This window comes from Lepisma saccharinum, chromosome 5 (genome assembly GCF_977018435.1).
Source record: "Lepisma saccharinum chromosome 5, izLepSacc3.1, whole genome shotgun sequence".
Lineage (NCBI taxonomy): Eukaryota > Metazoa > Arthropoda > Insecta > Zygentoma > Lepismatidae > Lepisma > Lepisma saccharinum.
In genome coordinates, this window is record NC_139233.1 from 31957068 (window position 1) to 31973721 (window position 16654).

The window sequence follows — 16654 nt, forward strand, 5'->3', positions numbered from 1 at the left end:
AATACAATGGAATCTGTTGCCTTTGAAAAATTTATGGCATCAATAGGGCCAGTTTCAAGTCCTTGTTGAACCTGCATTTTTGTCTTAAATTTCTAGATGGTGCCTCTGTGTGTGTGACAAAACATAGGGTGATATGTAGTGTTGATTTTGCTATCTGTTAGTAATATATAAAACAAATTGTTTTGTCTTGCAGGACATGCAGGGCCCTATCCTGAGCTTTGATCCTTTACCACCGCCAGATTCTGTAAATCTGTACACAAGACCTCCAAGACCAAGACTGTATGATGATGCCAACACGTTCTCTTTGTTCTTCAGGTCTCTCCTGCCAAACTTCTCCATAAATGAACCTCTTCGGGAGGCTCAGGTGTAAGTATTTCCTTGCCTGAAGTACTGTACCTAATTCGGAGGTGTTTCATGGCTATCGAAGTGAAATTCTGATATATCAGTTATGATGAAAATATTTGTTTCGGTTCATAGCACTGACATTGTTAAAATTCACTTCTTTAATAAGTAAGTACCAAATCTGCATAGTACAGCACGTACTTGGGTAAAAAAAATTGTATTTCTTTTGTAAGTTACGTGGTATTTGTAATATGAATCCAAGATATTGGTGTTAGATTACTGATCAACAAATCTTAAAATTAAAGTAAGTGTACACAGTGGCCATGCCCATACATCTGTGAATAGTACAAGTGTTTCCAAGCAAAGGAAGAAGACGACACAATAAGTGGACTTTGCATAACACCTCAATATTATCTGTCACAACATTATCGCAAAAACCAGAACTGAACATAGTCATGCAACATTCTACATAAAAATGTTTTCATGACTTTTCTTAATTTATTTTGAATGAAATTGGGTAAACTTGATGATCTTGAATAGCAAATGTGGATTCATACTTAAAACTCGATTATTAGCATGTTAAAGCACAACAAAATGGTCGGAAATTCTTTTTAAATTTGCCTGGCAAAGTCAGCCCCCCTTTCCTTTCCAATATGAGTGGTAACTTTGGATGATTTTCAGACAGCATGAAAAAACATAAACTCATTGCAACTCCCCACTTCCAACCAAAGAAGTTCATTGCAACTCCCCACTTCCAACCAAAGAAGTATGAACCCCAGGACACTACAGAACACTCCCATCCTGCAGTGCTGTCAATCGGTAGAATCTGAACTACCCTCAGCCAAGTGCAAACATTGTTTACAAATGCCACCTTCATCCCACATGCCATAACCTACAACAGTGATGGCAGTTGACCTTCAGAATTAATCTCTTGTAGGAAAAGAAGGGCATCACAGAACCTGAACATGTTGAAAAGTCATGGAAATCAATAATTATGACCCAGAAAGTCGTGAAAAATCAGGGAATTTTGTAGATTCAAAAACCAGAAAAAGACAATGGAAACTAAACTAAAAACATATGCAATGTGTCCCATAATTTTCTGGACTGATGTAGTGCATATACATATTGCATAATTTGGAAAAACATCCCTTCTTCAATTACCCTGATGTTTTCTCTCTCTCTTGCTAGTAAATTTGAACGTTGGGGAAGGATCCTCTTAAAAGTTGCAGTAACACAAGCGACACCACCCTAGGTTACCATGTCAGAAATGACAAAGAAAACCAAAGGGTTCAACATTGCCAAAACCTGAATAGGACTGCGAACAGGGATTCCAATTTCCTGAAAAATATTGTGACCCATGATGAAATGTAGTGTTTCCAATATGAGCCATTAACAAAGCACCAGAGTTCGGTGTGGAAGAGCCAAGGGTCCCCTAAACCCAATAAAGTTTGCCTGCAAAAGTCCTGTAGATATCAATATGATGCTCATCACTTTCTTAGACTCCATGGGTATTATTCATAGAAAATTTGTTTCCAATGGACAGGGGAGTTCTACCTTGAGGTTTTGAAGCCTACCCCCCTCAAATGTCAAGATGAGGACAAATTGAAGTGGGTATGGGACCCCGAAATCACGTACGTAAATCTGGCATAGGAAGAACATGCACATATAATTGCAACCCACACAGCACAGAACTCTAGGATTGTCAGTACCAAACTCAGTGAAATTGTAGAGATATGCCAAATTCATAGACACCGTTGTTCCCGGATAGGCATGGGTATAACAATAGACAGACCACAGCAGGATAACAGAGCATCAAAATAGCCGCACACGGGAACCGTAACCCTATCAAGCATGACCTTGATTTCATATAGGTGATATCCATAGCCAAGGACAAGAGGATAGTTCCATAGATGAAAACACATCATGTATAAAATATTTATTACCACCTGAAAGTAACACGAAACAAAGTTATGGTAACCGATCTGCCAACACAAAGTAAAGACAAGCATCCATGCATCACATTGAACACTGCCCCCATTGTTGCTTCTACGGTGTCGATGTACATTCTCATCACAGTAATGGTACTCCTCAATAAAATAATGTAAACATAATGTTCGGTTACACCATGCACATCTGATTACTGCCACTGCACCACAAACATCACATATAGGATTACTGTCACCACCAAAACAGAATGCCACCAGATTCTCAAATGGAGGTGACTTTCGGAAAGATACCCACTCTTATACCATGCGTATTGGAAGACGTGTCAAAACCTGTTGAGGACAACTGATTATGTGTGAGAGATTGTTGTTTGATAATGTTATTGCGTAGGTGGAGATAAATGTCACTGACAGGACAAGATCGGAAAACCGTCGCACGAAATTTTTCCAAATCCTAAATCCATGCTCATCTAATGGTTGAAGAGTGCCAGTCAATCCTTTAGGTATTGTCAACAGAGTAATGTTTTTGTATCGTGGTGTCACCTCTTGCATAACAATATCACTATGTCCACTCCACGAATCCAATTGCAGAGCACCGAAATCACCTGTATTTGGGAAGTACACCTCCTTGAGCCAAGTGTTAAAGTGATTTGTTGTAAGTTTCATCGATGTAGAGGCTGCAATGAACATATTTGCTGGATGGAACTGTGTTCGTTTGAAGTAGGGTCCAAAGGTACCTCCGGGTTCCTTCAGAACAACAAAGAGAGGAGACAACACCTCTCCCGCGGCCATAATAATTGGTTGAATGGTGTAGCTGTGTGTTGTGGATGCAACAGATTGCACGATAGTTTCCACTTTCTTCGTTCCCTTAATAGCTAGGGTGCGACCACTGTGTATTTCTAAATTGAAACCACTTTGATCAGAGTTAAACACATTTGCAACAGAGTACTGGGCAATACATGATTTAACAGTATCCACAAAACAGTCACATTCATTCTCAACATGTTCATCCCTTGCCAGCACATGTGCATGTAATGGATTTGGTGAGATTCCGGGACACAATGTTATGTGTTTTCTTGAATTTCCAAAGCCAAAACCGTGACGCTGTTAACCGAGAAACGTCCAATTCAGCTTTAGCTTGCAGAGCCCATCTCCGAATATCAATGTCATGGATTGCAACCTGTGCTTGCACGGCATCACTAAAGTTTTCTAAAATGTATCTGGAAACCTGACACAGCTTTTCTTTCCGTGTTCCTCCTGCACATACCTGCTCTTCCCATCTTCGTAGTTGCCATGTTTTTATACTGATTTTGCAGGGTGGTCAAACGCCGCTTCTGTCTACTCCTCCAAAAGTCAACTGCTCTTAGTTTATATCCAATGGATACAGTATATGCATACGTATCATCTTGCTGGTCAAAGTCCAAGGAAGTTTAAATTCCACGATGTACGCAGGATCTTTAGTACATCTTTCAATGACACCGTCACAATGTCTGCAACATATGCCTCCTCTGCTGTTAAAGGAGATGGGCTACTGGCATTAAATGCCTGTATTAACAGTGTGACCACATTCACTACATTCAACATGGTACCTCCATACAGAACTGTTGTCCTTATTTTCTTCTCTGAGCTTTTACGGTGTCACACATATGGAATTTGGATTCATCATGTCTTATCGTACATACCATCCCACACAGCACACCTAAAACAGTTTTTTAGCTTCAACAAAAAAAATACATGTATTTCTTCCTTTGGGCCCCTCTATACATCTGCCAAGTTTCATGGAAATCGGAGGGGGACACAGGGGTCAGATCCCCACTTCAATTTGTCCTCATCTTGACATTTGGGGGGGATGCCCTCTAAAACAGTTTTTTAGCCGTAACAAAGAAACACGTATTTCTTCCTTTGAGCCCCTCTATACACTTGCCAAGTTTCATGGAAATCAGAGGGGGACACAGGGGTCAGATCTCCAATTCAATTTGTCCTCATCTTGACATTAGGGGGGGGGGGGGTTGCCAACTAGAACAGTTTTTTAGCCGAAACAATAAAACATGTATTTGTTCCTTTGGGCTCCTCTATACACGTGCCATGTTTCATGGAAATTGGAGAGGACACTTAGATGACCGTCATTGTGAGTATCTCAACACTATTTCCATCAAAGACTTCCAGAAGTGCTTTGACAAACTGTGTGAGTGTTGCATTCAGTGTATTGAAGCACAAGGAATGTACTTTGAATATACAACCAAGAGTGTCTGACTCGCTCGTGCCAGGTTCAACCATAGGATATTAATAGCCGTAAGAATATATTGATATCAATACAAATTGAGAATGAGCAACATGAAACTGTATATGGGTATACGAATGACACCTCCCAGGGCACAGGGAAAACATTAAGATTTGCAGTAAATTGAAACAAAACACAGAACTTACATTTTAACCTATGAATTCATGATCTATTTATCTTGATTATGCAATTGAAAGAAAACCAAAGTTGTACATCATAACAAAACACACTAAAAATCACAGTAACAGCACAATTTTCTCTCGTGCACTTCGGTTAACTTTACAAACTTTGAGCCCAAGATTAATGTATATAAGGCCAGATGGTGTACTTAACAGTCTGTTCTTACATCCGGGAAGGACATGTCAATCGCCCCATCCATTGACAAACAAAATCAACGACGACTCGTTGAAGCACTCACAGTCTAGGAGATTTTGGATTCAACCTACTAAAAGTACCTTCCTCATGTCTGGAGAACAATTAAAAATCTTCAGATTGTTGAAATTCAACTTACACACTTCCTTGCGAGTTCTTGTGTTCAATAGCACTGCCGTGTTGAATTTCAGTTGGGTAGCTATGAAGGGTCCTGTCCACAAATAAAACAACTTGGAAATGGTCCGGTTAACAGCTGAACTTTGACGATGACTTCTTAGCAGCACCAGGTCTTCCTCCTTCAACTGCAAAGCATGGCACTCCTGCTTCAGTTTCTGCCTCTGCACAGCATATCATTCTCGTACCTGCACTTGTACAACCTTACTCTGCCAGTCTTTCTCACCATCTTCCGACTCCGGCCATGGAAAATCTCGTAGCACTTCAGGTGGATTCTTTTTGCCACCAGAATCGGGTACGGTCTTTGACTCTTTAGAACTTTACTGGACAAATTAATATCACAAATTAAGTTTTTTGCCATGTGCCTCTGAAAACACTTTACTGTGAGTAATAAATATCTTAGATAATTCGGCTCTTTGCTCCTTAGTCAATAATTCACTGGAGTCAATCTTCTCTCTTATATCTTCTAGCGGTGTAGCCCATTTATCGTAGCTAGCTTCAGTCCTCTGGACACTCATCTGCTGATCAATGGAATCATCATCATCATCTAGCTTTTGCTCAATTGGCTCTCCATCCACCATTAAACTTTTTATGCTTGAGATTGATCTCTGCTTCATATTTCTGCAGGAACGAATAACCCAATAATTAGTCCAAAGGCAAATCCTTCACAACAAAAATTTATAAAGGTATGGTGCTCTCAGCAATTTCCAGCATGATTCTACGCTTTCCCACAACTTGAGTTCGACTTTTTCCTGCGAAATCAATAAGTCTCACCTCTGGAGTAGCTTGTAACATGACCCCTGGCAAATTTTGCTTTATTTTCTTCCAAATATCTAGACTCAGAACAGATATTTCAGCTGCAGTGTCCACTATACAAGTGATATCAACATTTGCTACACGTGCCTTGAACTCTTGGTGCTCTTCCAAAGTTTTAGACTGGCTAGGCTGACACAATGTAAAGAAACTCGCTCTCTTTATGATTAATAACAAACACTAGCTTCAGATCTTTATTTGCAGGCGGAAATATTTTCTGCAGACCCCAGTTCTATCTAAGACCACCCAACATCAGAAGGGAATGTTTCTATGCCAGGCATGGGGTAAAATCCCGCACCTGGTCGAGATTTGCTCCATTCTCCCAGCAAAAATTCCTGGGCAGCTCGACGCTGTGTTGCTGCTTGTTACTAGGGTATGACACCACAGCATCGGTTTGTAAGCCACTGCTCACCACTTGCAATCGTGGAGCGCTACGATCTTCCCTCGAAGGTTCACTGTGCCCAGGTGAAGATAAACGATTCTCAGTTCGTGGTCCCTCACAAGGTTCATGTCTGGCAGCAGCATACTCGGATCTCTGCCTATTTTGGCTTTGTTGACGATAACGATTGCCGTTTCTATATGGACCTGCAGAGCGATTGCCACGGTAATTATTCTGGCTCTGGACCATACGAATTCTCGGGTTTCTGTTTACCGAGTTGCCTGGAATATCTTAGTTGTTCTGGTTAGTAGTATTTTCCTTCCTCCACGCAGTTTGCCAAGCATCCTGCTCTTCCACTTGCTCGTATCTCTTAACAAAATCTTCAAGCAAATCAACAGTTACGGGAGCATGGGCCATACACAATTGCTTCTATAAGGCAATTGGCCGATTATGAGGTTTACCACCTGCTCTGTGTAGTGGCTACACAAGTGTCTGTAAGCAGAGTATACGGACCAAACATATTCTTCCAAACTATTGTCATTGTTTTTTGTACCATTTGGCCCTTACAGATGCCAACTCCCTTTCTTTTGCCTCTGAAGAAGCAAAATGCCTCTTAAACGCCCTACGGACATCTGAATATGTGTGGAAATCATTCTTATGAGAGTAGAACCAATGATAATCCATGCCCGTTAGCAAACTAGGAATAATCTCCAGCCTGTATCTATGCGGGATCGGAAGGATCTCAAGGTTGGTTTCTAATTCCTTCAGATAAATCTCAGCCGAATTGGCTATAATATTTCCGTCTAATTTTCACATGGAATTCAGGTCTCTGTCATCCCGGGAGTCATCCCACCACACATAGCATTGGTTCGAGATTTTCTTTCTTTTCTTTTTTCTGAAAAAGTCTACTCGCTGGCTGAAGAACTGGAAACGATCTCTCTGTGGCATCTTTTTTTTTTTTTTTTACATGTGTACGGTTTTGTTGCCCCGAAGAGACCTCAGAACGACTAGGAGACAGCAACCTTTCGAAAAGGCGCTCCCAGCTAGTCTACTTGCGGTAACTCTGGTTCACCGGGGAGTGGCAACTTGCTTAAAGTGGTTGAAATCTGAGCCACTTCGTCACAAAGGTGACGCATGTCTGAAGAAAGCTTCCCTTGTTTGGATTCCATATCATTTTTCCACTCTTAAGCGTGCTCTCTAGGACCCTCTGTTCCGCCACCGTCTCTACAACTTGCAAATTCAGGTTTTCTCTCAGCTGATATGCCACACTGGTTAACCTGGTTTTCCAACTCCCTGGACATTTCTTCCCTGAAACCGCTCTGCGTTTCAGTGATTTCCTTTCGGAAGCCCTCTTTGGTGTGCTCAGCTTCTTCCCTCAACAGAACAACTGTTTCATGGACTTTATATTCCAGCTGCTGAGAATTTGACTGACGTGCTTGACGTAAGATCACTATCCCAATTTCAAGGCTTTCTTTTAATTTCTGCTGGCCCTCAGACATTTGCAGAGTCAGTTGTTTGATCCTCCGTCCCATCTCTGAATTGGACGCAGTGAGTTGTGAACAACTCTGGGACAGTTTCTCCTCCATCCTAGCTTCCAGCCAGCACTCAAGAATTTGACTACTTTCTTCCAGTTTTAGTTGTAAACTGTGCTGCAAGATATTCACATTTTTCTAGAGTTTAGCCTCTAACCTGCTGGAGTTCTCATGTAACTTAGCCTCCAAGCTATGAGAATGTTCCTGCATTCTAGATTCTAGATTATTAGCATTTTCCGTAATCCTTTCCTGGATTCTAAGTTTTAGATTACTAGAATTTTCTGCCATTATATCTTCCAGGTTGCTGGAATTTGCCTCCAGTATTCGCTGCAAAGAAGCGAGCAAATCAGCAGTAACAGGAACTGCAAGTTTTTCTTTGCATGCGAAACATGTTAATTCACAAGGAGAATTACTTTCCTTTGGTGCCTTTAACTTTGCACAATTCAAATGAAAAGTATTGTGACATTCAGTGCAAACAAACGTATCATCAAGCCTTGATGTAGTCTCACAGCAAAACACATGAACTGTGCTTTCATCAACATATGAAGCTTTGCTTCCACTTCTTAATATTTTCTTTTCCATTGTTGAGCATTCAAAGTTCTGAGTCAACTGCAAATCTAACACACGTTACAATAGATTAACGTAGCTAATGTACAATGTATTTGTGGCCCTACATTCTGTACGCCAAATTATTGACACGGTCATGCCAGGTTCAACCATAGGATATTAATAGCCATAAGAATATATTGATATCATTACAAATTGAGAATGAGAAACTGTATATGGGTATACAAATGACACCTCCCAGGGCACGGGGAAAACATTAAGATTTGTAGTAAACTGAAACAAAACACAAAACTTACATTTTAACCTATGAATTCAGAATCTATTTATCTTGATTATGCAATTGAAAGAAAACCAAAGTTGCACATCATAACGAAACGCACTAAAAATCACAGTAACAGCACAATTTTCTCTCGTGCACTTTGAGCCCAAGATTAATATATATAAGGTGGGATGGTGTACTTAACAGTCTGTTCATACGTCTGGGAAGGACATGTCATGTCATTGCGTGTGCATTTCCTGTTTTCTCGTCCTAGTCCAAAAAATTATGGGACACATTGTGTATTTCACTTTTTTCTGTAATGGCTTGTTGATTTGGATAATTCATTGAAATTTGTATTCATATTTTATATTAATTTCGAAGAATGTAGATAAACTTCAAAACAATATCTTAATGAACATTAGAATAGGTGGGAACCCTGGCATAACTTTATCAATAGGATGTCCACGGCACCACAACATGAACATACACATACATACTTACCATGGAACCTTCTGTTGCAAGCATTGCAATATGGAAAAAAAAATATTTTGTTTTGTTTGACTGAAAATCACAAAGGTAAAAACATTATAAAAAGCAGACAAATATTGAATCTTGGAATTTAAAACTGTAAGTTTATCATGTATTTTTTTTAAAAAAATTTATGCTGGACATAATAAGCTTTGGTTTCTTAAATATTACTTGTTTATGTGCAGCAAATATGTATATGGCTGTAGATATTGTTAATATGTTCCAAATTTGTTACAGTGAAGGAGGCGAAGATATTGAAGGTGCAAGTGGAATTGATCTGCGTCGCAGCGTCACGTCATTGCTGGATGCAATGAGAGACTTACTTAGCAACATTCATCTTCCAGACGTACCGAATGATGCCGACGTTGATGAAAGTGAGGAGGAGCCTGAAGAACGACCTTGAAGTTTACAAAACTGTGACTTCTTCATTTGAGCAGGCCTAAATCTAATGTTCTCAATCACCCATGATACAAGAATTGTTATTGAGTGTACTGATCTGCTGTGATTTGAACCTCTTCAGTATTACAGAAGAATATGTTTTGCCCAGCAGAGAAAAGTACTGCTATCAATGGGTCGTAGTGAAATATGCAGTATTTCTTCCTAGTTGTTCAACAAGTGTGTGTGTGACTTGAATTGACCTGTGAGGTTCATAAGATTGCAAGCTTACTAAGTAAGTTCTGACTGATATTTGCACAAACAGCTTGTAGTGACAGGTTCTCTATTCGCAAAGTGCAGCATTACAATTAGAAGACTTTTAATACTTTTGTTTTTTTGTATATATGGAGTTCAAAGTGCTAATTGAAGGTAAGATTTTTCACTGCACAAAACAAAACCATGTTATAGTAAGACATTTTTAAATGTCTTTTTTAGTAGAGAAATATTTAAAATAATTCAAAATTAAGACAAATATAATTAATGTTGTTTGAGTCAAACAGTACGATCTTGGTGTGTGTGTGTGTGTGTGGAGGAAAAGAGGGGGGGGGTGAGAGGAAAGGAATGCATGTATGTGTGGCTGCTAAGAAACATATGTGCTGAAAAGTACATTGAATGGACAAGTTGAGTCTGGATATGCATTTTTTAGTAGGAATGGACCATTATTCTATTGTACCAATATAAAATTCCAAATTGTTCTTGAAGAACCTGAATGATACATCCTTAATAGATGTATGTTATCATGTGACTGCAATGCAAAATAATAATCTTTAGACTTTTTCTTTTAAAAAAATCTAGGACATGTAGGTTACATGTTTGTTGTATTCATTTAAATTATAACAAATTGTCAGAATATTGCACTAAATTATAAAATATTTAGATATATATTGCATGCATAAAATATTTGATAGGCTCCCTTGTAGCCAAGTGGTTAGTGCTCTCGTCTTTGGTGCGAGTGGTCCCGGGTTTTGACTCAATTGGTCGACAACATTTGTGAAGCTACGTGAAAAGAAGTAGTAGCGGGCTCTGGTCATGAAAGCCAGAAAACAATGGCGATGGGGTCTGATGCGCTGACCATGCGTCACCCAAAGAAAAGCTGCTCTAGCAAGCCCTGGCTCTTCGAGAGCTGTTGCACCATGGAGTTTAGTATAACCCTATAGACCAATACACCCATTATGCCTACATCAGCCGATACTAACAAGAGTACAAAATAATCTGCCCTTCCCTAATGTTTAGAGTACAGGAATGTAATATACAAGGAATCATAAATTTGAGATCAATTTACATAGCTCTAAATTACCTGTACATAGCTGGTACAAAAAAGGAAGAGATTCACTTAGGTGTTAAAAAAATTGCAGATGCTAATGATTGAGAATTGGTGACTAAGAAATTATACATGGATTCTGTAGGAACTTCCTTGAAACTTCGAATATCATTCAAAAATATATAAAACTGAACATTCATGAGCATTTCATTATACTGTTAGTTTTCTGTTTAAGTACAAAGTTTCTAAATGTTATCATAACATTGAATTAGCTATCATGAATATGGTCAGTATTATCAGATTAATATTTCACGTGTTACTTCTGATATTATTTTCCTGTAGTTTACGGTTATTACAAGCATAAGAAAACAGTTTTTCGTTGTGACGTTTCAGGAGAACACACGCTCCCTTCATCAGACATTTATTTTCATTTTGGCTAAAAATACAGTTATAACAATGGTTAGCAATTTTTTAAACAAAATGAATCCCTTATATTATGGATGTTGTCAATGTTACATTGTTGTAATATAGCAACTTAACTGTGAAAAGAAGAAGTCTGTTTTATATTTATTTCAGATAAAAAAAAATTGATCACATTATTTTTTATTTAAAATTATGAATCCCAAATATCATCAGGTAATTCAAAGTCATTATTGTTTTCACAAAGTCTCTTGATGTTTTCTGTTACATTAAATAATACTTCTGATATGATTCTTTCAATTTAAATCAACTCAAAGATCTGATTTTTTTCAATTAATATTACATAAGAAGGTCACTGTTACAATTTCTGAGCAATGAATTTCTTCTAGCAATTTATGTTTGATTTATTACTCATTTCTATTCAATTTCAATGACAAACAGCAATTTAAGTGCAATATTTCTTGACAATTTGGAGTTCCTTACATAAGCACTGTATTTTTTTGTTAACATACATATAACTTGCACCTTATGCATACATAATTATGTATGCATATGTGCAAACTTGAGTAAGCAAGAAAGAGAGAACAGTCTTAAGTATGTTTACTAAATTATGAAAATGCTAAGTGCGTAAATGTCAAGTTTTGATCAATTTAAACTGGTAATTTACAGAGATGGACTAAACTAAAGTGATCTATTGCACACCTTTCTTTTTTATATAAACTAGTCCCAGCAGTCATAAAGAATATGTATTAACTATTGCAGAAATACTATAAAATAAACACTACACACGAGATTAATTCATAATATATGAGAAATGCTGGTACTGAATGCTGCAGCCACCTATCTTATCTACCTTCAGCAATTTGCACATAATGCACATCAGTAGTTTTGTGTAAGTTTTATCTGTAAATAATATGTACATATATGTATATATTTTTTACATATAAAGTTTATGAATGTTGAGAATTGAGCCTAGAATTACTCTGAATAAAATATTCTTTCTTATTAAGAAAACAAATTATGACAATTTTATGGATTTTTGCTCAGTAGTAAAGAAAAAGAAAGTGAATTTCTTCTACTCTTTTTAGATGATATAAGTCTTTTAGTATTGAGAGCATACCTCAAGGAAAGGTAGTTCTGGAATAACTTATCTAGGCTATTTATGGCATCTTATTATTGTGTTAAATACTGAGAAATATATACTCACTTCTCCATGAAGTTGCTTTTTACTTTTTGTTGTATTAATTTGGTGAGCACTGCCACAATCCTTGTTGGAACTTGCTGCACTGTTGCTTGGTGTGCAACATAATTAATAGACCAAAAACCAAATAACAGCTTCGCAGACGAGTTCAGTATTTATTTACTACCACATCTCGCAGTTTCTGAAAATATGAATTATTATGTTCTTAGAATATAATCTCATTCCATTAAGATTCCAGTTTAAACTGTAGGTCCAGCCTTGGTGATTAGCAATCTGCGAATTAAGTGAACAAACTTTTCCAAATGCCTTCTTTACCCACACAGAGTGCAATATAAGCAATCAGGTTGCCTGGATTTGAACTCTGGCGATCAGTTGCATCAGACACATTCACAGAAGCATTAGATCAGTAAAATTATAGCACATTTGCCAATTACATCGTTAGCACATATCAGCTAATGTCAACAGACTACAGATTCATGTGTCACTCCCTAATACATGAGGTACATTCAGAGACAAAACAGGGACTTTTAGGTGTGGAAAATATATTTACTTATTGATGTAATCCACTTCTTCATTTATGCACTTGTCCTAGTATTTCAGCAATGTCTGAAAACCATTTTCAGAGTGTTAGTATGTTGGAGACAAAATTGGACAACCTACTTCACTTTGTCACAACTATTGAAAATCTAACCTCCCAAAAAGTTCTTTAATGGGGATAAAGTAATGCATCGTCCTGCTGAAGGATGCCATTGCAGATCAAATCAGGCAATTTCTTTTTTCAGCAGAGAAAGATGGTGTCTTCTGAAAGTTCACATGTTCAGACACTTTACATGTGAATGACTTCCCACAAAAAAGCCAGAATTGTCACTCGTAGACGGGAACTTATCTTCAAAATATTGACACTGTTGAAATAGTTACTGCATGTGATCATTTCATCACCATGCTGTGCTTCACGTCTTCTGTAAATGTTTGCTAGTTTCATGCCATGCCATGCCAGGAAATGTTGTCATAAGACACTGTCCCATGTGCATCTTGACAGCTTTATTGCCATTTTTAATATCGATGGACCCAAGGGCACCTAACTGTGATAGAAGAGAATAGTTTAACCAACATGTTCCTATTTCTTTCTTTTTTATCTGTGAAACTTGAAAGTTCCAGTTTGTCTTGAATCCAAGGTCCTCTACCTCTCTGCCTCCCTCCTTCTCTGTGCATGTGTGTATCTGGGTGGAGAGACAGATTTCCAGTCAGTAGGGTACCTGACTGTTGCTACCTCTATTTGTGCAAGGTACATGAATCTTAATATTATACCATGTCTAATGTTTCTTCAGGGTTGGGTTCTTTTTTGAAAACGAAACCAGACAGGATGCCTTCCAATGGAGACGTTTAAATGATTATATTATCTCAACAAGGATACATGGATTTATATATTTACATAATGAGATACGTATTGCTCTTGTTCTTATTTACTTTCAATTTGTATGCTCTTAGAATTTCTTTCTAATTTGTATAATCTTCTTTAGTATATGCTTCCTTCTATACTTCTTTCTGCACTTCCTTCTTTGTGGGAAATCTGGATCTGGACTTTCTTCTGAACTCTTATGTAATCCCTGAAATGTGTATCCTTTATGCCAATCCCTTTGGTATTTTCATATGTAGGTTTTCCCTATTCACTAAGTCCTATTTTCACAAGCTGATAACACCTCACTTTTTCTTCATTCACAACAAGTCCTAGAGGGTTACGAGTTCGAAGGTGAGGTTTGATATCTAAGCTGCTTATTTCTACTCTCCTCCATTGAGGCAACGACTGGAACATGCCAACACTAAATAAGTCCAACAAAGTGTATACTTGGTGCTAGACAATTGAAAAGTGCATCCAAGTAGGTGAAACGGCTGGGATGTGCAACCAAAGGTAATGGGGTTCGCGACTGGAATAAATCAAAATTTCCACTAACGGAATGGTAAATCAAGCTAACAGATTCAAGATCTGTTCAGACACAAATTTGTATCAGTGTTTTCACTTCTTTAGTTTTCCGGTATATTTATATATGAGCACCAATTTAATTTATTAAGTATTTACATTAATTTATTGTTTTTATATTTTTTCCTCATCCTCTTATAATGGATTGTATTGTTGTTCATCTTTCCAAATTACTCTGCTCTTATTTACACTGCCATTCGCATATCTCGTGTTAATCTTCAATCTTGCACACCTTGTGCTGCCATCTCTATTCCACCTTGGCAAACCATTTACATGAGTTGGTCCCATTGGGTACGTAACACTGTCCTGTCTAAGGCATCATGCTTTGGGCTCTGGCTATGGGACGCATGCAGGTATGAGTCTTCTGGGAGAGAAGTTAACAACTTTTCTCCTGAGATTTCGGCCTGTGTATGGGACTGGTGTCCACCCACCATCGTGAGGAAACTGGGGAACTACGAATGAGTAGGGTTACGCGGTCATGGAAACCTAGGACAAAGACTGGGGGGTTCATCGTGCTGACCACACATCACCTCGCAACTGGTTGATGAGGCCAGCAGTCGATAGGTAGACCCTGGCCTGGCCTGGCTGTTGCGACACGGGTTATTATACTTAGGGTAGCTGACTCCCATGCAGGACACCCAGGTTCAATTCCTAGGGTGGGTTTGGAATTTATTTCTACCCAGCCTCTAATATAGTTAGAGTTTTTGTTTTAAGGCTACTTTATGCATAGATAGGCTAATCAGTTCAAGACCTACTGTTTAAAGTGGGATCAACCACCATATCATCGGGGATGCACCCAGCCTCTAGGCCAGGCTGGTGCATGGTGCTGATCATGCATCACATCATCTTCATGTTCGCCGAGATTGTCGATGCATAGGGCACTATTGCTACATCCACTTATTCACCTTCATAACCCATGGCACAACAGTCTGTGAGGGCCAGTGCCTACCTACCAACTGCCAACCTCTCTCCCACTTGCCGAGCTGGGAGATCATTCCGCAAGTTACTGGTTTATGTGTTGTCAGCACAACAAAACCCCAGTTGTTGTTGTAGGTTTTCGTGACTGGGTGATGCTACTCATTTGTAGTTCTCCAATTACCTCACGATGGTGGGTGGCCCCCGGTCCCGTACACAGGTCAAAATCTCAGGAGAAAAGTTGTTATGCTTCCCCCAGGAGATTCAAACCTGTTCCATCCTGTAGCTCAAAGCTTGTGCCTTAAACTGCACAGCGACTATTCATCTTTATGGCATGGCACAATGAGCAAGGGTTAATTATATAATGTAAACACTTGCTTGTTTTATTTGCATTTGTGTACATAACAGAATGTTTGTTAGCCAAAATTTCATTTAAAAAAAAATTAATGTTGCATGTTAGGAAGAAATAAAGCATACTAACGGTAAGTGTTTACATTATTTGATCAACTTGATGGAGTATTGATAAGAGTAACTTAAACCAGGCAGTTACAAAGATTTAACACTGAAATTCATATTCTGTACTTTCTAATTCTTTCACAAGTTATATTTCAAACTATGTGATACACAAGTGATGCCTGCAAAATGAACAAATTGTCTCAACTAGATTAAGTGAGTAATTATACATGTCTAATAGGAAAGTGATTTGCTTTTCTTTACAGTAATGAAACTCGAGCAATCCATGTTCTACTGATACTGCAATGAAGACCAAAATTCATGCATTGTTTGTGATGTAAATATAATATGTTGTCTAGCTTTGTGGGAATAAGAAATTGTAGTGGTTGACAATCGTATTGGAATATATGTAATATTCGATCTAAGAGCTGTAGTGGTATTTTCAACAAACAGTGTTTAAGTTATGATTTTGTGTGAGTATATGGTGTCTCATGAACTATCACTGAACTCAGTTTGTTGTTCCTGTTGGTCATACCAGAGTTGCTTGATTTGATTGTATTTTTAATACATTTTTTAAAAGACAAAGATCACAGTATATTTTTTGCAACTCTTGATAATTGTAGAGTTCCACTACTGATTCTATAGCATGTAGTGAATTATCCAACACTTGTAGTGCCAAAGGAATGCAATACTAATAAAAATGATCCTTCTTTTTTTTTGTTATTTTCAGAGAAGGCTATGATGTGCTTTGTAACTATTGTGAAAATATAGAAAACTGAAAAATAAAGAGTTTGAAGTGTG

At 38.1% G+C, this 16654-nt stretch overlaps 1 protein-coding gene across 1 annotated transcript in view; it reads left to right on the top strand.

The window, feature by feature from the left end:
- The window catches only part of Nulp1 (Nuclear localized protein 1), a 51739-nt gene extending 35085 nt beyond the window's left edge, over positions 1-16654 (top strand). The window contains exons 9-11 of the mRNA XM_083122407.1: positions 194-366; positions 9428-9994; positions 16120-16654. Coding sequence (XP_082978533.1) covers positions 194-366; positions 9428-9593 — 339 coding nt within the window. The 3' untranslated portion in view covers positions 9594-9994; positions 16120-16654. The remainder of the gene's footprint in view (positions 1-193; positions 367-9427; positions 9995-16119) is intronic.